Below are 26490 nucleotides of genomic sequence, written 5' to 3' on the forward strand. Positions count from 1 at the left end.
CACAATCTTTTCTTTAAGTTATTTCCTTAGTTCCTTCAAATGATTTCATCAATATATTTTAAATCTTGTAGCCCCAAGAACTAAACTTAATACAGCTGTTGTTTGAATAGGCAGAGTACACAGTGAATATCATCTCTCTCATTCTGTACACAATGCCTCTCTCTATGCAATCCTCCTTCAATACTGTGTAAACCTTAAGAGCTATGGAAATTTGAACCATTCATCTTATTGGATTTGAGCTGTTCTTCTAACCTGCCAAGTTTTTTTATATCTAGATTCTGTTTCTGCCATGTTACCTATCCCTCCCAGTTTCACATCATCTAATAATTTCATAAGGATGACACTTTATTCATCGAAGTCATGAACAAAAATGTTGACCAGCCTAGAGCTAAAAATAGAGCTCTATGACAATTGACTAGAGGCTTTCTTCAGGCTGAATATAATAATAATTACAGTAATAATAATAATAATAATAATAATAATAATGGCATTTACATAGCACTTCAAGAGTTGCAAAGCACTTTACTCATTTTATTCTCTTGAAAACTCTGACAAGTAGGTGCTGTTATTATTTTCATTTTATAGTTGGGGAAACCAAAGCAGACAGAGGTTAAGTGATTTATCCAGGGTCATACAGCTAATAAATTTGTCAGGCAAGATTTGAACTCAGGTCTTCTAAACTCTAGTTCCAACAATATATTCAATCGAGTCACCTAGCTGCAGAAGAATGATCTGACAGCCAGAGAAAGGACTGCGGGCTTATGCTGCCGTAAGAGAAGTTCAGAGTGAGGAAGACAATAACCCCTATGTGCTGGCTAGTCTATATCTGGCATCTAGTCTGGGTGCGTCATTTTAGGAAGGTCATTGGCAAGCCCATACCCATCTAGAAAAGGAGGGCTGATGGTGAGGGGGATTCCAGATGTCACAGGAGGATTGCAGATTGAATAGGGGACGTTTAAACTGAAGCAAACAGTGTTTGCCAGGAATGGGGTGATGACATTATTACTGTCTTCAAATATTTGAAGGGCTGTGTCACATAGAAGAGAGATCAGACTCCTCCTATGTGGCTCTTGAGGACAAAATTAGGATCAAACTAGTTAAAGAGGTGTATTTAGGCTCAATATGATGAAGAACTGTCTGATGATGAGAGCTATCTGAAGATGGAACGGGCTGGCTCTGAAAGCAATAATCCTATCACTGGGACTGTCCCAGCAGAGACTGGGAGATGTGGTCACACTGCAGGCAAGGGATTGAATTAGGTGATATCTGAGGTCTCTTCCAACTCAGATGATCAGGGCTAAGAACTCCAGTTATGTGGATGCCTCCAGAGTAGAGGTCTGTGAACTTGGATGGGGGAAAATATCTGTAACTATATCTACATATCTTTATTTCAATATGAATTATTTCCTTGTAATCCTATATATTTTATTTTATGCATTTAAAAACATTATTCTGAAGTGGGGTCCCTAGGCTTCACCAGACTGCTAATGGGGTCCATGACACACAAAAAGGCCAAGAACCCCCTGATACAAAGAGACCAGTCTGACAATAGTCATGGCTGCCCATATATGTATCTTGTCCTGGTATTTTTCAGAAATGTCATGTGAATGATTCCAAAGAACAAAGAGGAAAAGAAGCAGAAGGGAAACTGGGTCCCAGACCCAGAACAGCCCCAATTTGCCTCCTGGGGCTGCTATTTGTTTTCCTCCCATTTTCCACTTTGTGGTCTTACAATGACTGTTTTGCTTCAGACCCCTACCAAGCGGAAATGGCAGGGAAATCTGTCTCTGTAATTACATTCTTGTGCTAATTGTATTGTTAAGACCTGGAACTTGTTCATTCGTTGATCAGGAGAATTAGGAGCCAAACTATAATTACCCCTGTTTCAGCTTTCTGATTTCTGTGTGTGTGAGAGGTGGGGAAGGGGGAGAGGAGAGGGGAGCCTCTCCTCTCCCCTAAGGTGGTAGAGGGATGAGTATAGTCCTCCAGCCTGGTAAGATCTGGGATTTCTCTACTAGGTGGGGCTTGCCTCCCTCTGAGCTTTGCAAATAGCAGGCAGGACCCCTGGGGCTTGCCTTTCCTTATCAACTTGGTTGCTGCTTTCTGCTTATTTGCCCCCTGATGTGATAGAGGCATGGGCCTCTCCATTATGTCAGGCTGAGCCAAGCATTTTCTCTGAGAAGGAATTGACTTCTAACGTCAGCAAACTGTTTCTCCTGTGGGGAGCATCCACTTAACCCTGAAGGGGTATGTTCTGAAAGCCCAACTTGTAGTGGGTGAATTGGCTCACATCTTCCTCACCTGGCTGATTTTCTATGGGGAGGACCACCCTTTACCCGCCTCCCCACTTCAGCTTACTAAAAAAATAGACTGAAAAGGAAAGTGTGAGCCTTTCTGTACAGGAGAGACTGGGTAATAGAGAAACCAAGGATCATCAGCATCCTCCCTCAGCTAACTCTAGACAGCAAAAGTCTTATTAATTGGATCCACAGATGGTGTCTCTGGAGTAGGTTAAAGTTCATCTCTGTACTCTAAGAAGGAAAAAAAATTGCTAAATAAATTAACTGTAGACATCATTATAGGGGTAGCATTTAGCTCACTAAAAACTGTTTCCCAAAACTTCCAAACACTAGTTTATTTGTGTACTATTAATATGCTAACTTCAGTAGATATTCATTGAAGCAAGTCTATCATTAAGTACTTTATTTATACTTAGAACTAATAAACATTTCTCCAAAATTATAGCTTTCATGGAGTTGAATGGTGTTCCCCAACTTCTATACATTCATGTGCAGACCCATACGCCACTTTTCTGGAATCAGTAAATTTTATGTTAGTTTTTTTAAATACCCAACAAATCTTTGGCTAAAGTTGTCAACAAGAGACAGAATTGATTTATTTTTTCATGGCCCAGGCCCACCTTGGGAGGTGCTAATGAGTAATAAGAAACCTCCAGGAAACAGGGGGGCAGAACCAAGAAGGCGGAGGGAAAGCAGTGACATGCTTGAGCTGTCCCCCAAACCCTTCCAAATACCCACAAAAAATGGCTCTAAACAAATTCTAAAGCAGCAGAACCCACACAAAGACAGAGTGAAACAAATTTCTAGCCAAAGACAGCCTGGATGGTTGGTCAGAAAGGTATATTGCGCCAGGCTGGGAGAGGAGCGCAGTTCGGCATGGATGTGCAGGCTTGCAGTGACCCTGGAGCAGGCCTCAGAGGACTGAATAGCGGGCAGCTGTGGAGGTTTCCAGACTTCTTAACCCCTGAATGCCAAAGACAACTTAGAAGGTCAGTGGGAAAAGTCTGTGACTGCGGTGAGAGAGGGGCTATGTCTCAGCCGCAGGTTTGGAGCGAAGCCCAGGGCCACGGCTGTTTCCTGAGCTTCCGGCCCACAGACTAAGGGAGAATCAAGTGGCTGAGCAGAGAGGGATGGCAGAGATTTCTTTGCCAGTGCTGAGGCAGGAATCTCTTGCTTTGCCCATGCTTAGATCTGGGTCACAGTTCTGAGGGGCGGTCCTGGGGCAAGGAGGAGTGCTGGTGTGGTGGAGCTTGTTGTGGTGGTGGAGAGAAAACACCAAAAAAAAGAAAAACAGGGAGGATCATTATTATGGTGACAGGGAGGATCAAGGCATGAACTTAGAAGATGACAATAGTGTCAAAATGACTACATCTAAAGCCTCAAAGAAAAATGTAATTTGGTCTTAGGCCCCAAAAGAATTCCTGATAGAACTTAAAAGGATTTTAAAAAGCAAATTAAAGAAGTTAAAGAAAAATTGGGAAAAAGGAATGAGTAATGCAAGAGAATCATGAAAAAAGAGTCAATAGCATGGGAAAAGATACACAACAATTTACTGAGAAAAATAGCTCCCAAAAAAATTAGAATTGGCCAAATCAAAAAGGAAGTACAAAAGCTCACTGAAGAGAATAATTCCTTAAAAATCAGAATGGAGGGAGTGGAAGCTAATGACTCTATGAGACATTAAGATATGATAAAACAAAATGAAAAAAAAGTAAAAAAAAAAAAGAAGAAAATGTGAAATTTCTCATTGGAAAAAACAACTGACCTAGAAAGTGGATCCAGGAAAGATAATATAAGAATTATTGGACTACCTGAAAGCCATGATAAAAAAAAAAAAAAAGCCTGGATGTCTTTCAAGAAATTATCAAAGAAAGCTGCCCCAATATATTAGAACCAGAGGGCAAAATAGAAATGGAAAGAATCTACTTGTCTATCAAAGTAGAATAAAAGGAATATTGGATTTGAACCCTGGCTCTGCTACATCCTCCTTGTGTGACCTTGGGCAATCAGCCAATCACTGAAACTCTGTGGACCTCAGTTTCCTCATCTTTAAAGGGAGGTTACGGGACCAGATGAGCTCTGAGTTGATCTCTTCTCGGTCTAATCCTATGATTCTCTGAGGAATGGGATGTGGGCCAGGAAGGCAGCTGCCGAGGATCTTGCTTTTTGGAAAGATGACTGTGAATGGATATTCTGCTCACCTGTTCTGTTTTGGGACATCGTTCCTGATGGTAGATAACTTGGAAATCTTGAAAATGTTGAAAGGTGTGAATAGCCATTATACTTGATTTAGGGGTAGCCCTTCAAGTTTGGAAGAATAAAAAGAAACACTATCTCCTCCAGTGGATGATTCAATTAGACAACTCATGTTAAGAAGTGGTGTTTCGATATTTAGAGGGATCTCATTGGTTGAGGTGGGGGTGAGAGGAGGAGGGGGTTTGGTCCTTCCTCTGGTACAAGTTGTGCTCACTTTCTCATCTTATCATATCTCTCTATATCCTTCATAAAAGGCCCTCCTCTACTTCTCAGCTCATTGGAGGTCTTCATCGGGTTCCTTGGACAGTTTAGCATAGACAGTATAAAAAGCCCTGGACTTGGAACTAGGGGAAACCTGGGTGCAAATATTGCCTCTGGCCCTTACTAGCTATGTGGTTATAGCCTCCCAATTTCTCTCTTAGCTTCAATTTCCTTATACGCCAAATGGGGATAATAATATCATCTACCATAAAGAGTTGTGAGGATCAAATGAACTAATGTATATTAAGAGCTTTTCAAACCTTAAAGTGCTGTATACATGCTAGCAATTGTTATTTTTGTTAAGTAGTAGTCCCCAGCCCTGGGAGCTAGTTATTAATCATAATCATAATTATTATTATGTAAAACAGAGGTGTCAAACCTACTGCAGCCAGAAACACTCTTGAGTGTGGGTGAAACAGATTAAAATGTTATTGAAGAATATTTATTACAATAAATAAAAATACAATAAAACAGGTAACAAAACTAAGTCAGCCCACAAGGTATCTTATGTGGAGATTAATGGCCCCTGTTTCTATTTGAGTTTGATGACTCCGAAATAAAGCATATTGAAAACCTTAAAGCACTGTATGAAATATTAACTTTTTGTTATTGCCATATGACAATCCAATTATTAATTCACCATCTTTTAGTGTAGCTAACTGGATTACCTCATTTTCCAGGTATGTATATCCTTCGTGAAGTCTTTCTTAAGATTACTTATTGAATGCAAGTTACCATTTGTGCCCACCCAAGTGTCTTTCTGTTGCCCCTGGGGTTACCTGCAATTATGATTTTTTGAGATCATAGTGTTATGAATTGAAGCCATATAACATCACCAGGAGAAGTACTGGAAAATGTAAGTGGTTCCCCAGAATTGTTTAAATGAATCCATGGAAAAGAGAGATCCATTCCAATCTATAAGGGAAAAAATATGTCTGTGAAACCAATCTTTTCACTGTGCACCCCTAGACCTTGTGCCCTTGGGGAAAAAAAAAATAGGACCCTAGGTGAGTGGGAAGAGGTCTTAGTGTGTTTTAATGAATGACCACCAATATGCATGAACTAGTTCTGTGACTTCATGGAGCTCAGTGGACATCTAGTGGTCATGTTAGGAAAAACATGGAGCTATATCCACTTCTCAGATTCACAGAATAGTAAAATGTTAACCCTAAAAAGTTTTAGAAAGAATCTAGTCCAATACCTTCTTTTTAAATATGGGAAAATTGAAGCTCAGAGAGGTGAGATCATTTGGCCAAAGTCCCAAAGCTAGTTCATTCTTTTGAAGCAAACATTGGGCCGAAGTCTCCCACGAGTGCCCATAATAAAGATGGCAGGGGAGGAGTCAGGATTGAGAGGCTAAGAAAAGGAGAATTACTTGAAAGTATGAACAAAGCATATGTTGGCACATTTTTCTTCTTTCTTCTTTTCAACTCCTCTCCCTCCCAAAGTCCACAAACAAACAAACAATTAAAAAAAAAAAGAAACTTTCAGTCAATGAAGCTTGATCTCAGTAAGATTAAAGAAATAAACATATAGATGCAAATGGGCCAACTCCTAAGAGTTTATGTGGGTCTTCATATCTGCATGAATCTCCAGTTGGTAGAATCTGTTTTCCAAGATAATGGGCTAATCTTAAATACTATTTGATGTGGAAAAACTATTCTAATGAATAATTCATTAATGCATTAAGGTTTGCACAACTTTGTGACTTGGAATACCCTTAGAGTATTATGATCCTCATTTCACAAATGGGGAAATGAGGCTCAGAGAGGTCAAATACTTGTACAAGGTCATAGCATTAGTATAGATTTGAGTAGAAATGAAAGCCCAGATCTCTTCTGGTTCTTAATCCAGTGCCCTTTCTATTATATCATACCACCTCCTTTGTGGTAACATACTAAAGAGAGAAATAGAGAGTCCAAGTTCTTCCACCTGGGAAAAATTCATTTTAACCATGGTCAGAGAGGAACACACAATGAGGACTTAAAATAAGTCCCTTTTATGTGATGGGTAGTAGTGGTGATGACTCTGTTGAACTTTAAAGGAAAGAGCTCTGATCTTAGGTTGACTCCTATGCAGAGATGACATCTTTTTATAAACCACAGCACAAAGCAGTCACACCATCAAATCTTCACTAGTGGTGAACACATGAGAAATTTGGAGCAGATGACCTGAGTTTACAATAAACTTGCAAAGACCTGGAACATCAAAGCCTCTTTTCTGTGAGGTATTTGTCCTGATTGCATTTTTTAGAAATTGCTAAAGAATTCAAGGGACTGCCAGAGAATAAAAGCCCAAATTCTGGGGACATCAATGGTACATACTGTAGGCAATAATCATTTGGTGCTTAGAGTTAAACAAAAGGTGTCATTTAAAGGTCCTACTACCCTTTCTTATATGCCAGCCCCTATCTTAATGCCTGAGCCTTACTTAGTCTCCTATTGGCAAGTGCCAACACCTTCAGTGAATACTGATGGACTGACTTTGAGAAGGTGTTTGCTGGGGTCTGGAGCTCAGAACCAAGGAGGAAGAAGGAGTCAAAATGTACTGTGGGAGCAAAACATCAAAAAGAAGTAAAATTAGGATTGGTTAAAACTTAGAGCTGCCATATTTGCTCATTATAGGGAACGGTCTATTGAAGCAGTGCAACATATCAAGCTTATTCTATGGGGTGTGGGCACTCTCTTGCTACTTGAACAGTGTGAGTGGATGGGTTAGAGGACTCACCTAGATCTTCCTGTGCCCACATCTCTCCCCTTGAACCGCATCCTGCCTTGCTGTTTAAACCTCTCTTCAGAGGATAACAGAACATTAAAGCTAGAAATCATCTTGTCTGACTCTTCCATTAGATAAGTGGGGAAACTGAGTCCATATAGATGACCTGACTTGCCAGAGGTCACACAGAGTTTATTATTGGAAGAACTGGGACTTAAAGCCAAGGTATCCTGATTCCTAATGTAGCTCCCTTTTAAGCACACTGTGTTGCCCTTAAACGATTTGAGTTCAGATTCTGGCAATGCTCCATATCATCTGGGGGACCTTGGGCAAGTTACTTCATGTCTCTGGGTCTTAGTTTCCTCATCTGTAAAGTTCAAGGACTAGACTCAATTCCTGACAGCCCCCTTCCTTATATTCGATATATGGTGTGCCGGAGCCTGCTCTAACCAGCTTGATTTTTAAATTTTCAATGTGAGCATTTACATCTCAAAAGTGGCAACTGTTACACATGGCTTGGTTTACTGTTTTGTTGATTGTCTAGAATTAAGAAAATGTTAATAATGCACATTCAACTTAAAAATGTGTGTCATTTATTCCCCCTCCTGCCCTGATGGCTATACATTTACTAATACACTCCTGTGTTGCTTGAGTTTGGCAGGAGGGCACTGGAAGGCTCAGGGAATTAAATCTTCACCAAGCTAATAATAATAATAATAATAATAATAATAATAATAATAATAATAATAATGAACAACTAACATTTATATAGCACTTTAAGGTTTTCAAAGTGCCTTATATTCATTAACTCATTTGAGCCCCACAAAACTCCTAATTCTGACTAATAATACTAGGAGATATTTACATGACATTTTCCAGTGTACATTGTAACTAGTGAACCTGTATACTTTTTGTATATAGTTGAGGATAGACCCCACATCATTGTTATCATCACTGCTAGAAGTTATAAAGTGCCTTAAGCTTTATAAAGCATATTACATCTGTTATCTTATTTGATCCTCACAATATCCCGATGAGGTAGGTGCTATTATTATCCCCATTTTACTGATGATGAAACTAAGGCTCAGAGAGGGTAAGAGACTTGCCCAGGGTCAAACAGCTTTTCACTGTCTGAGGCAGGATTTGTACTCAGGTCTTTGTATAGGTCTACTACTGTGACATATTGCTGCCTGGTGGAAAAACATGCACATTTATTCAACAAATAAGTACCTTGGGTTAACTGAGGCAGCTTCTGGAACAAGTTAAACTTCTCCTTAACTGACATGCTGGGAGTAGCGGCTCATGAGAGGTTAAGTATAGGGAATGTTTTCTTTTCTTCTATGCATAGACTAGCTACTGAATTGATGAGCAGGTAAAGTTCTGGGATTTCTTTCCAAGGCCACCTTGAGAGCTAGTCAGGGGCAAGTGAAAAAGATCCTCATGTCTTTATCTTCAGCAAAATCCCTCTTGGACTTCTTTCTCAGTGACTACCACAGATTCTGATGTCCCTCCATTTCTCTGCCCAGAGAAGCCAGAAAACTTCTAGGCTTGTGGGCTGGAACAGTTTTATCCTTGCATCCCTGACACATACATGGCACAGTGCATTGTACTTTTCTGTGGATCAGGTCGTGAGGGTCTAGGTCATGGGGTGGTCAACCTGCGGCCTTGGGGATATCTGGTCTAGTATTTCTTTGCTCTGAGGAACTCTCTATGTAGAAATTCCCTCCTTTGAAGCAGATTGACAACTTTGTAACTTAATTTTGGAAAATTACCTGGGGTCCTGAGACCCTTGTACTAAGTAAGTGCTTAATCAAGTTTTTAAAATTCGATTCAATTTCTACTTCTCTTCCTTATGAAGAATTCATGAGAATTATTAAGTATATATGATGATCTTATTTGTAAGACTATACTGGACTGGGAATTAGGACACTTAGGCTTTAGTCCCAATTCTAACATTAACTAGGGAAAGCCCTTCTGTTCTTTGGGCCTTGGTCCGTTAAATGAGAGGTTGGATTCGATTCTGTCTAAAGATTCTTCCATTTCTAACTTTCTGTGGTTCTTTTATCTCCATGTGAAACACTTAAGGAACTGAGGCCCAGGAAAATTTGATCATTTACTCAGACCTTAAAGATGTTTGTTCTTTGAGGCAGGGTGCCCAAGGAAGCTGTCCAAAGCTTGAGCACATGGGTTCTCTTGTATGATGACTCAGATTATGGCCTCCGAGGTTGGGTGTTCTTTCTTTGAACAGAGGTTGCGTGTTCTTTCTTTGAACATCGTGCTTCTTATTTCCAGGCTTCAACTCACTTGTAGGAGGCGTGATGGGATTCTCCATTCTTCTCAGTGCAGAAGTGTTCAAGCACAATGCATCTGTCTGGTACCTGGATGGAAGCATAGGAGTGTTGATTGGCCTGACCATATTTGCCTACGGAGTCAAGTGAGTTGAGTTTGTTCTCATTTTTCACTTGTTCTTTAAGTGTACTTCTCCATCATTCTCTTCCCCCCAACCGCTCTCCCATTCTATAGCCAGGGATAAGGAAGTAAATTTAAGAGCTTAACAGTGCTGCTTTATATCTTCCAGTATTAATTCAGGGGCTTAACTCAGGAAAGTGTGTTAACTTTCAGGTCATTAGGAGAGCATGTATTCCATAGTAGCTACAGTGTGCTTCAGTACACTTGTGATAAAATACTGAATACATATTTCAGTTTTGAGTGAGTATGGTACTTGGTCCCCTCATAGCTATAAGAGTACAGTAACCCTTACTCAACATCTAACTGCGAATAGTTGGAGTTATCGTAAGTAATGATATGAAGAAAAAATCATACTATTTTACAGTAGCTTTGGGTTTGTCATTTGAAATTCTAGTTTCAATTTGAATTACCCATTTCTAGTGGCCATTTTTTAAAAAGTCAAAGTGATTCTAAACTTCAGGGTTTTATCAGTGGTTCAGTGGAGTATTATGATGATGATAATGATGTGACATTTATAGAGCACTTCAAAATTTTCAGAACACTTTACAAATATTATCTCATTTGATCCACCTAACAATGTGGGGAGGTAAGTGCTATATTATCCCTATTTTACAGATGAGGAAACTGAGGCAAATAGAGGTTTTTTTTTTTTTTTATGACTTGCCCAGGGCAACACTTAAAGCTAGTATATGTCTGAGGCAGGATTTAAGTTCAAATGGTCAGACTGATGGTCAGGTGTAGAAGTGACCTTATTTTGGTTTTATCTTTCAGATTACTCATCGACATGGTGCCTCGGGTGAGGCAAACCCGCCATTATGAAATGTTCGAATGAAGGGAGCTGGCGGGGGCAGAACCAGCTGTCCCCTACCCTGCATCAGTAGCATGAGGACTCTCAAAAGTACAGGCATATGGTGCCAACATTATTTAATTGAACATCCGATTTCTTTTTGGGGAATTTTCTTTTGTAAAGTCTGTTCTAATGGGAAGTAGATCCATAGAAACAGATAAGTCTGTGCACTGGTCGTCCCTCAGCACCACAGGCTCCCTTTCCTATTACAGTGCATTACTGAAACATGTATAGGAGGGACAGATGAGGTCTTAATTTTCCAGCCCTACCTAGTGGACACTTTTTCATTCTCTAGAGTGAAAATCTTCTCCTGGGTAGGATGAGACCTTTACTTAGTAATCGAGGCCCATTTTGAAAGAGTTTTACGTGTGACATTGGGAGCTCTGTTTCCACTCAGTGAGGCCAAGGGGACCCATAGCTTTCTCCTACCCAGCTATCCCTTCAGAGACATCCACGTATGGCCCTGTAATTTCTAACAATGTATTTAATTGGTTTCATACTGTTTTACTAATCTTAAATCTTAACCAATTAGTTTAAAAGAAGCTACTCTATTTTTAAAGTACTTAGTGACACGTATAAGAGCTTTGCATGGACCAACCAAGCACATGTCCCTTTTCACTGACCTTCAGAACTTGAAAGTGACTATTAAAATGGATCCATTTTTTGAGAAGTAAAAACTGAAGTCTTTTATTTGTAAAAAAATAAAAATTATATATATATAATCTATATGCATATATCTATATGCCCTGTTAAAAATGGTAAATGGTCTATGATGGTGTTAGTGATGATGCACTCTTCTCTAAAGAGTAGGATGTTTTCAGTTTGTGCGGTTTGTTAGATTAGATTCTTCTGTAAAAATGTTCATTCAACACAAGGCATTCTATACCTCTAACACTGTTGCTTCTCTAAAGTAATGGTGTATGATCAATAAAAATATCTATTTTATATGGTATGGGGATATAATATTTGGAAGCATTTTTCACTCTGCAAGTGTGAGGCTGGTATTTTCCCTGGATGATGGTTTTAATAATTTTTTTCTTTTGGTCTATGATTTAACTGCTGTGTTAAAAATTCCATCCACCAATGCAGATAAAGAACATCTTTGCAGTTGTGTTTTAAAAATGCTTAGAAGCACCAAGAGATTTTGATTTTCCATGGGTCACATAGGTAATATGTATCAAATAATTATAGCTCTTAAGGTAGAAGAACTTGAACTCAGGTCCTCCTAATACCAAATCTGGCCACTACACCGTACTGCCTCTCTAGATAGTGATTATAGAATCTGGGGAAAATAAGTAGATCCATCTGTATGTTATCCCTTAGTCTTTAATACTTATGTGTTCTAGGTTATTGGTGGTGAGGAGGTATGTGTGTGGGGGTAGGGAACGAGCATTGATTAAGTGCTTACTGTGTACCTGGCACTATCTCATTTGCTCTTCAAAACAACTCTGTGAGGTAGGTGCTATCATACCTCCAATTTTACAGTTGAGGAAACTGAGGCAAAGGTTAGTGACTTGCCCAGGGTCACATAGCTAGTAATTATCAGAGGCCTTTGGTGAAATCAGGTCTTTTTTTGACTCCAGGTCTAGAGATCTATTCATTGTGCCACCTCATTGCCTCTGGCAATAAGTTTTCTGTCAAATATTTAAAGAGGGTAGGGAGCAGGAAAGGTACAATAGGATGGAAAGAGTTCCTTTTAGAATTAACTAAATGGTTGCTGAGATCCCTTTTAACTCTTAACTTCTGTGATTCTAGGAGTATATTTTTAGACCAGTGGATAGATGAATAACCGAACATCTTCATTTTAGAGGTGAAGAACCAGGGAGCCTAGAGATTGTAACTTATCGTTAGAAGCCCAAGGTAACGTTAGCAGAGCCGGCATTTGAACCAAGGTCCTCTGCTTTCAGATTCATGTTTTTTTTTTTCCCCTCACCCAACCAGCATAATTTAGCAGTCAAAAAAGCAAATATAACTATAGGCTGCACTCACAGATGCATGGGGATTCTCACACTGCAGTCTGCCCTCATCTGCCCATCTGGAATCATATGTTTGGTTCTGGCGATAATATTGTAAGAGGAATGTTGGTAAACTAAGGTATAAACAGAGAAGAACAAGGGTAGAGAAGGATCTGGAAGAGTTGAAAGAATTTGGGATATTTGGTTTAGAAGTAAAAAGATATGGGAGGAATGGGGTGAGGTGTTGTTCAGTCATGACCTCATTTGGGGTTTTTTTTTAGCAAAGATACTGGAGTGGTTTGTCATTCCCTTCTCCAGTTCATTTTACAGATGAGAAAACTGAGGTAAATAGGGTTAAGTGTCTTGCCCAGGATCACACAGCTAGTAAGTGTCTGAGACTGGATTTGAATTCATGAAGATGAGTCTTCCTGATTCCACGTCCAGTGCTCTATCTACTATACCACTTAGCTACCCTGGTGTGGGTAGATGAGAAAAATGATAAATGTCTGCAAATATTTAAAAGATTGTCATGTTGAGGAGGGATTAAACCCATTTTCCTTGACCTCAGAAAAATGGGGAATTGTCCAGGAAGGCAGTTTTTGGCTTAATATATAAAAATACTTCCTAACAATTACTGCTATTCAAAAATAAAATGTGGAGTAATAATTGAGGTCTAAGGTTTATGAAGTCCTTATCTCACTACAGCCCTGGGAAGGAGAAAGTACAAGAGTTATCATCATTTTGGCTTGATATGCATCTTTCTGCCCAGGTGTGGATCAACAGCCAGTCTGTGACTTAAGTCTTAGACCCTAAGAGGTTATGACTTGCCTGTGGTTACACAGTCAGTGTATGTCAAAAGTAGAATTTGGAGTCAGAAAGATAAAGGTTCATGGCTGGCACTCCATATAATATGCCATATTGCCCGTCCATCTGATTTCACAGCAAACTGAGGCTCGGTGGCTTGCCAATGATTACACAACTAGTGTCAGTCAGGAAACATGGTCTCACATGCTGACTCAAAGTCAAGCACTATCTGCCACGTCACACTCCCTTCTGAGAGCCACCTTGCAATACGAGGCCCCCATGATTATGTGAAAGGTTAGGCTACGTGACTTTTGAGGATCTTTCCAACTCTTAAGACTTCAAGGTCACAGAATCAAACATTTAGAACCGGAAGAGATCTTAGAGATCATCCTGTCAAACCTCCTTCATTTAGCAACTTTTGGCCAAAATCACATAGGTAGCAAGAAGCACCAACTGGGTCTTGAATTCAGCTCCTGCAACTCCAGGTATGATGTTTGTCCCACTCTACCACAGAAACGTGATTCAGTGTGAAGTCAATCTACAAGCACACTGCCTCTTGTAAAGGTGAGGTGGGAAGGTGTAGTCTTCAGTGCTTTATTTTTTCCTATGTTCTGCTAATGTTACCTTGGGCTTCTAATGCTGTTACAAACTCTAGGTTCCAGTTTCTTCATCCCTAAAATGAAGATGTTGGGTAATTCATCTATCCAATGGTCTAATGGTATCACACCATGTCTAGTCAGAGGGGGCCCCTAAGGCCATGGAGCGCATTACATAAAGGCTTGGTGTCACCTCACTTTCAACTTTATTTTTCTTTTTTGGTGAGGCAATCGGGGTTAAGTGACTTGCCTAGGGTCACACAGATAGCGTCAAGTGTCTGAGGCCAGATTTGAACTCAGGTCCTCTTGACTCCAAGGCCAGAGCTCTGTCCACTGTACCACCTAGCTGCCCCTCTCACCTCAACTTCTTGCATGGTACTTCTTCAATGGTACTATCAGTTGTCTAGGTTTACATGGGGATATTTTGTCCAAGAATGAATCTGATGCTCTAATAGGGCATATTCTAGCCTTCATGGACCACTCTTAGGGTTTTCCCAGTTTTCTCTCCACTAGCTCCAAAGCAAATCAGAGGTAAAAAGGTTCTGGTAATTCTCTTTAGCTCTGATTATTAAAACAGGATACAAATGAGAGCTTCTATTCTTTACAAAGCTACTTTCCTCAACCCAGAGGTCTGTAATAGAAATAATTATTCATATTTTAGAGGGAAAGGGAAAAAAAAAACATTTATAGAGTGCCTACTGTTTGGTCTTTTATTTCCTTCAGTCATGGTGTCTGACCTCAAAGGAGAACAAGGTTAATAAACAGGCTCTCCTCTTAGAAACCTGGCTTGTTTTTAAGGATAATTTCTGCAGGACAGCTAAATGCTTCAGTGAAAGTGTGTATGTGTATATGTGTGTGTGTGTGTGTGTGTGAATTTGGTCTTTCCTGGGCTATTTTACTAGCTGGCTTTTTATCAGTGTATTACTACACAGGATTCAAATAATAAAATGGAGCTAGTTTCCCTAGTTCCCTTTTTAGATGCATGTGGAGAGAGAACATACAGGGACATATGATCTGAAGTGGGTGTGAGGAAGACTAAAAGTACCCCCAAAGAGTATTTTAAATCACTTAGCTTTGGTTGTCCCCACTTCCTGGTCATGTCATCAACAACTAGTTTCAATGGACTGTATTTTGAGCAGCCAGATAGAATTCAAATGAGTACTGTACATGGATCCTGGATTTCCGCTCCAAACCAAAAATGAGTTCCACCAGTCACACAAGAAAAAAGTTTATTGAAAAATAAAGTTCTCCCTAGTTTTCTCTACAACAGTGAAAAACAAGCATTGCTTTCTATGCCAGTAAAGTACATTCAGACATTTACACCTTATTTTTAGAATTCTGGACTATTAAACCTCAGGAACTGAACAATAGGAAATAGTTGTAACCAGTATTTGGTGAGCTGTGAGCTGCTTGAAGAGTATAGTGGAACACACCAGTCTGCATGTTTAAACTAAGCTTGAAAGTATCAAGGTTATGAATTCAAACTATAGTGGAAGGGATGTTACATCCTTTGGCATCAGATTTATCTTTCACAACTCCATTGCTTTTAATACCGGAGCAGACTGGTTAAAAACAAAAACAAACCCCCAGATTTCATGGATTCCAGCTGTCCTGTAGTTTGCTCCCTATGATTGCTATCAATTGTTTTTGAGGTACATGGAAATGTGTGGCAGAATTTCATCTAGCTAGACCCCCTTTAGCCTTAGGGTCCTCACCTCAATTTCAAGCCTCTGCCCATAACATTTTTTACTTCCATATCTTCCTCCTCTCCCCCATTCCCCTAAAAGCACCATTTAAAAAGGTAAAGTTGGCAACACTAGATATTAATTTCCCGAAATCTTTCTAAAAACGTGGCTTCCCTTTTGGTCTCTAGAGATTGTTCATTTGCCTACAATTCCCTATCCAGTGGGTAGAGATCCATTCCCATGACTGCATAAGTTCAAGTAATTGGGATGGAGGTGGACGGCAATGCAATACATTCTATTCCATCTTCCTTTTCTATATCCACAAAAGAGGAGAAAAGGTACAAAAATGTCCATTCAGTTGAAGATGCAGTCAAGGTTTTTGTATCAAAGGATTAGTTGGTGTTCCTATATCTTTTAATTTCAATCATATAAGGTGGGACATAGAACAGAAATAGCTTTTTAAATCTATGATGTTCTTTAAAGGGAATTAGCAGGCAGACTTATCAGGTAAGGAAAAGTCTAGGAACCAGAGAAGGAAAAAAATAACATTTATTTTAGTAACAACTGATTTTGTTTAACCTTGTCCAGTTCTTGACCTCTTTGGGAATTATACTTTGGAGAGGTAACATCCAACATTATGTTCACACCAGCATTAAGAGCAATTTCCGGAATTTGGTCTCCTTAGAACTTGAGCAACTACAAACAAAGAGATCCTAGAATCCTAGAATCAACAAACAACCTAGAATCCAATTGGGGTGATAACATGATTGCTCCCAGTGGGTACTTATGGATTCCCCCCCCATCCAGCAGGGGGCAGCGAGATACCCTAGAAAGCAGGGAGAAAGAGATCTTCTCTATATTGAGTATCTGAAATATAATAAAGTCTCATTTATTTGAAATTCAGAGGCAAAAACTTAATATTGAATGAAAAGGTACTTTTCATTCAATATACATTAAATTAAAAAAAAAACCTGTATGAATGGTTCTGAATATACTTATGGATAAGGGTCCAGTTGTGAGCAGGAGAGACCCATCCCTAAATTCCTGTTTCATTTAGGGCTGATATGCTACATATTTCTAGTGAACCAACCTGTTTCAGGTCACAAAGTATTAGAAACTCATGAGTTAGAATTTAGACTAGCAAGGTCAAGTACTTAGGGCAGTCTAGATGGATAATCTTTACTAGATCAGTCAAGAATAGTATTTTCATTTAGACACTTTCAGATCAACATATATGGAGTACATTTACCTTTACTATATTTAATGTTGTGGAAGGACCCAAAATGTTAAGGAATCACTTGGTCCTATATAGCTTTTTGGAATGAACCACAGAAAGAGCATGGCCTTTTGGCCAGTAAAAATCTGGTTTTCCATTTCCCTTGGTGCCAACAAGAATCAAAGATAGTTTCCTTCAGCTGTGGGAAATTGCTACCTTCTCAAATTACATGTGAATCTATTCCCATTTGCTTGTCTCTTCCAATGAAGATGCTTTATAGCCATATAAGGCTAGATGGGGCTTGAAGAAAGCAGTTAAATGAATTTAAATATGCTTTTAATTAATAAATAAAATAATCCAGGCTTAGGACAGAAACACACACAATGGAGCCTGTCATTAACAAAATAAACAATTTTCTAACAAATGAGAATTTTTCATTAAAACAAACCCCTTTATTCATCAGGAAAGCAAAACAGTTTCTCTCTCAGGTTTAGACACGACCCAGTACTGTGAGAGAGGGTAAAATGTTGAGGAAAACCAGCCAGGCCTTTGGAAATAGCTGTCCCCAGGAGAATGATTTGAAGTGGTCTTGTCTAAAGAACATATAATTGTAAACATTTTCCGTTGGACCCTCAATTCTTTACTACTCTCTTAAACTTGATCCGGGACTCACTGAAGTGTTGAGAAAATCTCCACTTCCAGTTAACAAAAAAAAAAAAAAAAAAAAAAAAAAGAATTGCTCTCTCCTTAGGCCTCACAAATACTTAAAAAAATAAGCTTCCCCCCCAAAAAGTTATTCTCCTGTCTCCTCTTATGTAGCCAACAAGCTAATATCCTAGAGAAAAACTCTGAAAATCTTAGTAGATCTGAGGTTCTTCTTTTAATGCCAATCTACTCATGGTAGCCATTTTATAAGGGTCATTCTTTGATCCCCTGAAGGGTTGAGTGAGCACCCCTTCTACGCCCTCCCACCATGAGACTGAGAATTGGGTGTGAACTCCTCTTTTTCACTCATGGCTCTCTTGATGAGGATTTTTGACCAAGGGGAGGCCACAGAGAGTGGCCCTTTGGAAGGAATAATGATAATCAATTTTTCCTATATGTTATTTTTTCCTGCTTTGTTCATTTGTGGGGACAGAAAGGGCATTTTGGAGAACACATGCTACACACATCTGCATTTACAACAAGGTAGACTCAAGTGGCAGAACTGGTGTTCTGTTATACTCCTTCAAACAGCATCTGGCTCCCAACATATAACCCCAAAGAAAAATGAAAAGGCACGTGATTTAAACAATAAATATAGCCTAGGTAACAGAATCTGACATTTCTAAGCACGAGGCCACATTTGAGAAAGGAACAAGTTGTGGGCAGCAGCAGCAACAAAAAAAACTAAGTAAAAATGCAGAAAGCCTCTTCATAAATGTGCAAATCAAGTTGCATATATGAAACAAATGAGGTTTTTATTGGCATTTAAAAACAGTGTCTATTTCTCCACTTTACCTTTCAAAGGTAAGCTTTTTCTGTTAACCATCTTTAATAAATTATGTTAATTTTTTTTTCCTTAAATTTTCTAAGATCTTAGGATCACAATGAAAAAAATCAGAAGTCACTTGGAACAAAAAAGTACAAAAACAGAAAGGAAAATCTAGGAGAGCTATGCTTACAGCTTAGGATAACATTGGTTATGTTTAGGGGTTTGCATCCCTCCCCCTCCCGCCTACCCCACACACATTGTCAATTACTACAAATTTGCTTAGGATTCCATCTAGGCCTGCAATTGGCACAGACACAAAAGTTAAGGGGCAGGGATCTGAAGACTCCCTGGCCAAAAGGATGAGGGGCCTGTGTGACCAGGGCCCTCCTGATTCTCCCTCCCAAAGGGTTGACCTATAACTTATGACATAAGTCAATCCTTTTGCCTTTCCCAGAAGGGGAAAGTTGGGGAGGGAAATAATAGAAAGTTGTCATCTGCCTCCTTCAACAGCCAATTGACCAGATATGAATGCTCCTGAAAGTCAGCCGATTCCAGCTGTGTCTTTTGGCCTTGGTCCTGATGAAGGAGGCATAGGTCCAAATCTCATGCCTGGGGTCGGGGAAAAATGCCCTGGGCAACCACCAGATTGACTGTGACACCATGACTCCCAGTAAAGTTCACAAAGCTAGCCCTCACAACAACCCTGTGAGGTAGGTAGTTCAAGTATACTGATGCCAATTTTACAGAGAAGTTTAAGTGACTGTTCCAAGGTCACAAAGCAATAAATGTCAGAGCTGGGACTCTAACCCGGGCCTTTTCAGACTCTAAGACTAGTACTCTTCATTATAACACCCTGCAAGGTAACCAAAAGATAAGGCAAGAAATCTCCTCTTAGGCCTATATCCAGTGTGTGGGTGGAAATAAGGGGGAAAAAAAAGAATTGGAACTATTTAATCTCAGAATTTTAAAGCAGCGGTGGCTTCTTTCAGCTGTCTGACAGGCAGGCTCTACCGGAGGAAAATGGCATTCAGGAGCTGCCCCGCGTCCTAGTGGCCAGCTTCATCCCCGAACCCAGAAAGGAGACCTGCAAAGGAAACAGGCTGGCTTCTCCTTTCGGAGAGAAGGCCTCTCCTTGTCAGTTTCCAATAGTTCTCTCCTCCAACATGGAGGAAACCAGCAGAGTGCTGGGAAAGCCAGCCTTTGTCTCCTGTCAGCCAGAGCTGAGAAGGCAGGGGCTCCCTCTGCCGGTCTCAAAGCAGCACTGGCAATGCCTGGGCTTCTGGAACACAGCGCTCACAAGATGGCAGTGTCAGCTAGTCTATGGGGATGAGAAAACAGCTGGCTTCCTCTTGACTCTGTACAACGCAGGCAGCAGGTTGTTAGCAGAATGCTGCCTTTCTCCACGTTCCCAATGTAGGTGATGGGTGAAATGTCACGACAGAGTGATGCAGGGGTGTCGACAAGGGATTTAAATGAGATCCCTCTTGAACTTGGTATAGCCCTCACCACAAGGCCCACAAAAGCAGCATCCTAAGCAAAGTCTCGTGTCACAAATAAGTTGCTACTTATTTGATATTCCCCTACCTTAAATGCTTATGACAGGGATCTCTGTCCTGTGACCAACCCTGCAACATTACTGCCCATGAATGACCAGGGCTGGTGAGGTTAGGGTGTGTGGAGCAGGGACAGTGAAGAAATCAATCCAAACTCTAACTCTGGGTCTTTGGCAGCCCATGAAGAGCTGAGGTCATATATTAGGTATAATTTAGGAGAAGAAATGGGGTCACAAAGGCCAAGAGAAATCAAACTTTCCAGACACAAAGGCTCATTAGGAATGGTTCCTTCCTTGTCTTGTCTCTACTAATTCTACAAACCACAGTTGTGGGCATCAACTGTATAGAAGCCAAGTGCTCCCAAGGTGACCTGAGTATTTCTCAAATCTGAGCGGTAATGATAGTCCTATCTGTTTCTTCCTACTGAACTAATCACAAAGAAAAGCCACTTTATTGCTTAAAATTCTTAGAATCCCAATGAGAGATGAAAGATAGGGAAGGAAGATCTGATGAGAGGTATTCCCAGGGTCCATACTCCTTTGATAGAATATATTTCAGTTCTTTTCCTACCAGGTGACCCAAATTCAATAGCAACCTTTCTGACTCTGATTTAGATACCCCCAAAAACCTGTCAGGTGGACACATGGAAATCCACAGAACTTTGTGGGATCATAAGTTAATTCAGATAAGGAGAGAACCGGGGACCACCTTCCTTTCCCAACCCCAATTCATAGACGCTGGACTTTTTAGGAAATTGATCAGCTAATCAAAACAGCCAACAGTGTGATATAGGGCTGAGCAGACTGAATTATTGCAATGGTGAGGGGATTCCTAGGGCTAAAAGAGGTGAAGCTCTGCTGGGTACATAAAGGCAAAGTTACCTCTGTTCTATTCATTCACCCTTTTCCACACGAATCCACAAAGACCTTTGCTTAACTCACAAAACCAAAACAAAATGCTGCCACTTGAGAACCCCCAAAAAGTGAAGATTCAGGTGGAATAATTTACAGTTAAAGAAGCCTATCTTGTCTTTCTTCCCTCCCTGTTCTCTGTAATACTAAACCCTAAGGAAAAATATCACCTAACCTGAAATCTTTAGAATGTGCTCTGGTCAGGGAGGAGTGAGCAGATTCTCTTCCAATGTCATAACATCATTCCTGCCCATATGGTTTCACATCAACTACTTCCCTCAAAAGCGAAAAGGCTAGTAGGTCATTAAGTCTTAGGGTGGGTTTTTTAGTTTTCTCTTTTCTCTTTTCCTTCTCCCCTCCCACTTCATCCAATCAACTTTAGGTGAAGGAAAAGTACAGCAAACTGGCAAGCTAACTAATATTATTCACACAACATTGATTCCTTGTACTGTTTTATATAGATTAATGGAGCTGAAGGGGAAGAGAGATTTTTCTCTTCTAAAATTGCACCACCTGATGGGTTTGGGCTCCAGGCCCTTGGGACACTCCCCAAGCACTGCTATTCCCCATCATAACACTAATCCTTTTCTCAGTTGCCTGAACTATCCCTCTTACTTTGCTGAAGAGATGTCCAGGTAAACTGACTGATGTCTTGGAGTGTACCATTTGGTTTTAAACAGAAAAAGCTTTTGTTTATTCCTCAGTTTGTCACTCTTTGGGAACCTTCTCAGTGCACCCCTCAATCTAATTCCCTGACTGTAGCTGTACATCAAATTCTTGGCACTTCCTTCCCTTCCTCTGCTATGCCAAACTACGCTGGAATGCTATTTAGTGAAAGTAGAAGATGGACAGCAGAAGGAAAAAAAAATGCATTATTCCTTCCCTTCTTTCCCTAACCCTCCCTAGCCCTCCCACAAATAAATAAGTTAATGGATTTAGGAATTTTTCCCACACAAGAGTCTTCATGATCGTCTTAACTTTTTTTTTTTAAATGAAGCATGGAACTTCATTTATTTTTACCCAAGAGCAGCTGGATGGTTTTGGAAGAGTCTCACCACAGTTGCTCACTGAAGATTTTTTTAAAAATCCCCATGTGAGGAAGTCAGTCCACTGCACCGTCTCTATTTTGTTGTCATTTAGAACTCCATTTTGTTGTTTTAACTCCACTGGTAGCAAAACCAACATCTAAACTAAAAGACCAAAGAGTTCTGGCAGTCGGGGCAGACCTTGGACCACCCTATCCCTCCCTGCCCCCAGCTAGGTTCCTTCCCAGTTGAATCAGTTGGGGCCTGGGACTTCTGCTGCTATAGGCAGTCTTGACAGAGAGCTACTTGGCCCTTGATGTAGTCCCTGCAAGGGCATATTCTCTTGTGCTTGGGGTGGGCTCCTGCACAGCTGAACAGCAAAAGATCACCTTGAAACACACAATGCTTTTTCTTGTCGTCATACGAGGGCACCAGGATGTCATTGGCCAGTTCTGTGGTGTGGCATACCACCTCGTATCTATAAAGGAAGGACAGGGAGACATGGAGTTTAGATCAAGGTTGTAGCTGATTTGCCTCTAGTGTCTTGGAAATGAAACTGTTCCCTGGAAACTGTCCCCGGATTCCTTTGTTGGATAGTTGGTGAAGTCAGAGTATTCAATATGAAGGCAGAGAACCTGGGCTCAAGTACCAGGCCAGCTACTTACAGCCTGTGTGGCTTACCCTCATTGGGCCTCTGTTTCTTTCATTTGTAAAAGGAGCAGGCTGATCAGATGATTTGTAAGGAACTTTTAAACCCTAAATCCTATGGTCTTGTGAGGGGCCTGGCCACAGAACTTGCCAAAGGTTAAAGTAAACAAAACTTAACTAAAATGTTGACTATAAATGAAACTCAACTTTTTGACATCATTGTCAGTTGCCATTTGGTAGCCTTATGCTGGACATTATGAAATACATAATAAGAAATATTTTGTATTAAAGACGTGGTGGCTCCCCTGACCACCAGAGAGCACAGTGGGACATCCTAGAAAGCAAGAAAGAATATACTATTCTTCTGCGGAATACAAGAAATACGGTAAAATTTCACTTATTTGAAATTCAGAGGGGCAAGAATAATTTTGGTTTAACCACAAATGTGATAGAATGACAATTACCCTGCAATCATTCACTCTGCTATCAGCCTTTCGAGTCTTTGCTTAAACTGTTCCTGAAACTTCAAATGTCCTCCCTTTGGCTTTATATCTCTTAAATTCCTGCCTTTCCTCTGAAACCTAATTCTAAAATGCTACCTACTTCCTCCAAGAAGCCTTCCCTGATTCCCAAGGTTGCAAATTACTTTCTCCCTTGTACTTCCTGTAGTACTTCATTTTATAACTTGTGAATGAACTTAAAAGACTATGCATTGATTGCACAAAAATGTGTGCATCTTATTTTCCTAGAAGGCTATAAACTCCTTGAGGGAAGGAACAATTTTTAAACTAACTTTTGTATCCCTCCTTTCAGCACTGAACACTGTCCAGACTGTGCAGCGGTTGGCAGATAGTAGGCACTTAATATTTTTGTTGTTGTTGTTCAGTTGTATCCAATTCTTTGTGACCTTATTTGGGGTTTTCTTGGCAAAGAGACTAGAGTGATTTGCCATTTTCTTCTCTAGCTCATTTTACATATGAGGAAACAGAGGCAAATAGGGTTCTGATTTGCCCAGGGTCACACAGTTAGTAAGCCATATTTGAACTCAGGTGTTCCTGATCTCAGGCTTGGCGTTCAATCCATTGGGTCATCTAGCTATCCTGATAAAGATTTATTGCGTTCATATGCATACACACATACATATATGCATCATAACATAGAAATATCATGGCATATTAAATAGCTGATTTGGAAGCCTGAAAGTTCCAGCTTGATTCCATGCCAGATACATGACCCTCATCAAGAGGTATGTTGGTAAATGTATAACAAAGTTCTCTCCCTCCAAAAATATTCAGGACACACTTTTTAGTTTTATTTTCATGATTAACATTTTATTAAGTCTAGACAATCAACAACACAATAAATCAAGCCTTGATAGCATTTGGTGATTTCCCAGGTGTAAATGATCACACTGAAAATCCAACAATTGTTTTGAGCTGGCTCCATTACATCCTGGATCTGGCACAAGTCACTTAGCCTTTCAATGTTCTAGGCAACTAGAAGACTACAAATTGTAGAGGAGGTGCTGACCTGCTCTAATAGGTATTTCCTCACCAGAGAATTCCCAACATAAGTAAAATCACTAGCCCAGGCCCTATTTCTAACTCTACATTATTATAAGTGATCCTTTCATGTGTACATTGCTTATCCTGTCCCTATGCCTATCTTATAATGTTCTATGGGAAAAGTGTTGAATAAGAAATTACTATAATCTCTGATTCCTGCTTAGGTATAGCAGGTATTGGGGTTTTTCCAACTTTACTTTCAAAATGATGCTATGTTCCAATGTTAAGTCAACTCCTTCCAAAACCTATGTCCGCATGTGGCTGGGCTACATTACACTGGAAAGTCCACCCGCTTAGAGGAGTTAAGGACTTTGTACACTCACTCCCTGGAATCCTCTACGAAGCCAAAGAAACCCGGCTCAGTCAGGATGTGTTAATTAAGAGATGTAGAAACACTTCTCAGGAGGATGTCCTAGTTTCTTATCTCGAAGTTGCTGTTGCATAAAGTTCCAGGCTAGGGGCACACAAAAGGTTTGTGACTTCTTTTGAACTCTCGACACTTTCAGGCTCAGAAGGCCAGGGAGAAGAAAGGCCATCCATCATGAGGGGATCAGAGAGGAAGAAGGGGTTTTACTGATTTCCTAAAAGGGAAAAGGATAAGTCTGAAACTCAGTGGATCATGCAAATCACAGTAGACCCCTATTAACCTCTGGGCCTGGATTTTTTTCTCTTTGTGATTGGTTATGATGGAAAAAGAAAGCCTAGAAGCATCTCTCAATCCTGAGGGTTATCCAGAGAAGGGATGTATGAGGATGGTTATTTTTTGGTAGCTCTGAAAAACTTCCTGAATCTCTCTCTCTCCAACCTGGTCCTCTTCCTACTAACAAGGAAAGGACGCTATGGAAAGACGCACAGAAGAGTTACAAGGGACTTAAGAGCTGTCCAGACTTAACCTTTTATTTTAATAAAGAAACCAAGCCTTGAGGAAGTTAAATGATGTGCCTAAGGTTACACAGGTAATCAACAGCAGAGGTAGATTTGAATCCAAGTTTTCTGCCTCGGGTTCAGTCCTCTTGAATCCAGCACTCCTCCCACTATACCATATTTACTGCCTTCGCCCTCAATTTGCCCAAAATGTATGGAGTCAGCTGGCAGAGATGCTGACTCTACCAGTGAATTCAGAAGGAAGACACAACCCCTTCTCTGACTCTGAGGGAGGGAGCAGCTGGAAAGAAGTGGCTCCAATGTGGAGTCTAAAGCCTGGGGCACCCCCCAGGCAAGGTCAAAGTCTGGAATCAGTTCAAGGCTTAGATAACCTGAATCCACCCTTTTAGTATTAGACTGGAAGGCCAGATAATAAATCTATCTGAGTGAACCTAAATCTAATGAGTGGTGCCCTAAGAAACAGCTATTTTACTCAAGCCTGATTCAGCCCACTACACTGGGGTCTCATTATCTATGACACATCCTGCCGTAGTGTGGGATTCTTTATTAACATGGGTTTATCTTGGACACTGTCCAAAGTAATTTAGTTATTGGAAGTACAGGAACGACCTCACTATTTCCTGGTGTCATCTACCACCTGGTTCCATGGCTTAGAATCTGAATACAGCATTAAGAGAAAGGTTCAGAGATGAAAGCCTCAGTATCAGGCACGCTGCTTCCGAGGATTAGGGAGCTGGATTTCAAGAGCACACCACAGACCAATGATGACGGCAGACGATAATCCAACCAAGACTAGTGATAACTAATAAAGATGATTACAAAGCAGTTTATAGCCATAGGGTTTGACATATGATATGGAGAAGTTCACAGGGACAATGAATGGATAATAGGCAATAAATGCTTTGATAAATTTCTGCAAAGGACTCTCAGGGGGATGAGACTTTATGTTTGACCAGATAACTCACCACCATTCAACCTCCCTCCTATTTGTATTAGCTACTGTTTAAGAGCTCCTTGCATTTATTATCTCCTGTGTCTTCGTAAGGACTCTATGATTTAACAGAGTACCTAAATCATCACTCCTACTTTACAGATGAGGCAACTGAAGCACAGAGAAGTTAAATTACTTCACCCAACACACCCAGAGAGTCAGTCAGAGCTATATCTAGGGCCCAAGCATATTGAACTTCCACTAGAATCCCTGCCTTTCCACTACCTGTTACATACATGCACATACACATATACATACACTCTCATATGCTCATGCATGCTCACATACACACTTTCCCCCAGTTATATATAATCACTTCCCTGTAGTCTCTGAA

At 40.3% G+C, this 26490-nt stretch overlaps 2 protein-coding genes across 8 annotated transcripts in view; one reads left to right on the forward strand and one right to left on the reverse strand.

Annotated features, from left to right (window-relative positions):
* Positions 1-11735, forward strand: part of TMEM163 (transmembrane protein 163) — a 269409-nt gene extending 257674 nt beyond the window's left edge. Inside the window, exons 7-8 of the mRNA XM_027835729.1 lie at positions 9825-9966; positions 10773-11735. Coding sequence (XP_027691530.1) covers positions 9825-9966; positions 10773-10833 — 203 coding nt within the window. The 3' untranslated portion in view covers positions 10834-11735. The remainder of the gene's footprint in view (positions 1-9824; positions 9967-10772) is intronic.
* A 3680-nt stretch (positions 11736-15415) lies between these two features.
* The window catches only part of MGAT5 (alpha-1,6-mannosylglycoprotein 6-beta-N-acetylglucosaminyltransferase), a 371902-nt gene continuing 360827 nt past the window's right edge, over positions 15416-26490 (reverse strand). For all 7 annotated transcript variants that reach the window (XM_027835555.1, XM_027835550.1, XM_027835549.1 and 4 more), the window contains one exon: positions 15416-22545. In XM_027835555.1, coding sequence (XP_027691356.1) covers positions 22347-22545 — 199 coding nt within the window. In that variant the 3' untranslated portion in view covers positions 15416-22346. The remainder of the gene's footprint in view (positions 22546-26490) is intronic.

The sequence above is a fragment of the Vombatus ursinus genome, unplaced genomic scaffold (genome assembly GCF_900497805.2).
Source record: "Vombatus ursinus unplaced genomic scaffold, bare-nosed wombat genome assembly UNPS02014816.1, whole genome shotgun sequence".
In the NCBI taxonomy this organism is placed as follows: domain Eukaryota; kingdom Metazoa; phylum Chordata; class Mammalia; order Diprotodontia; family Vombatidae; genus Vombatus; species Vombatus ursinus.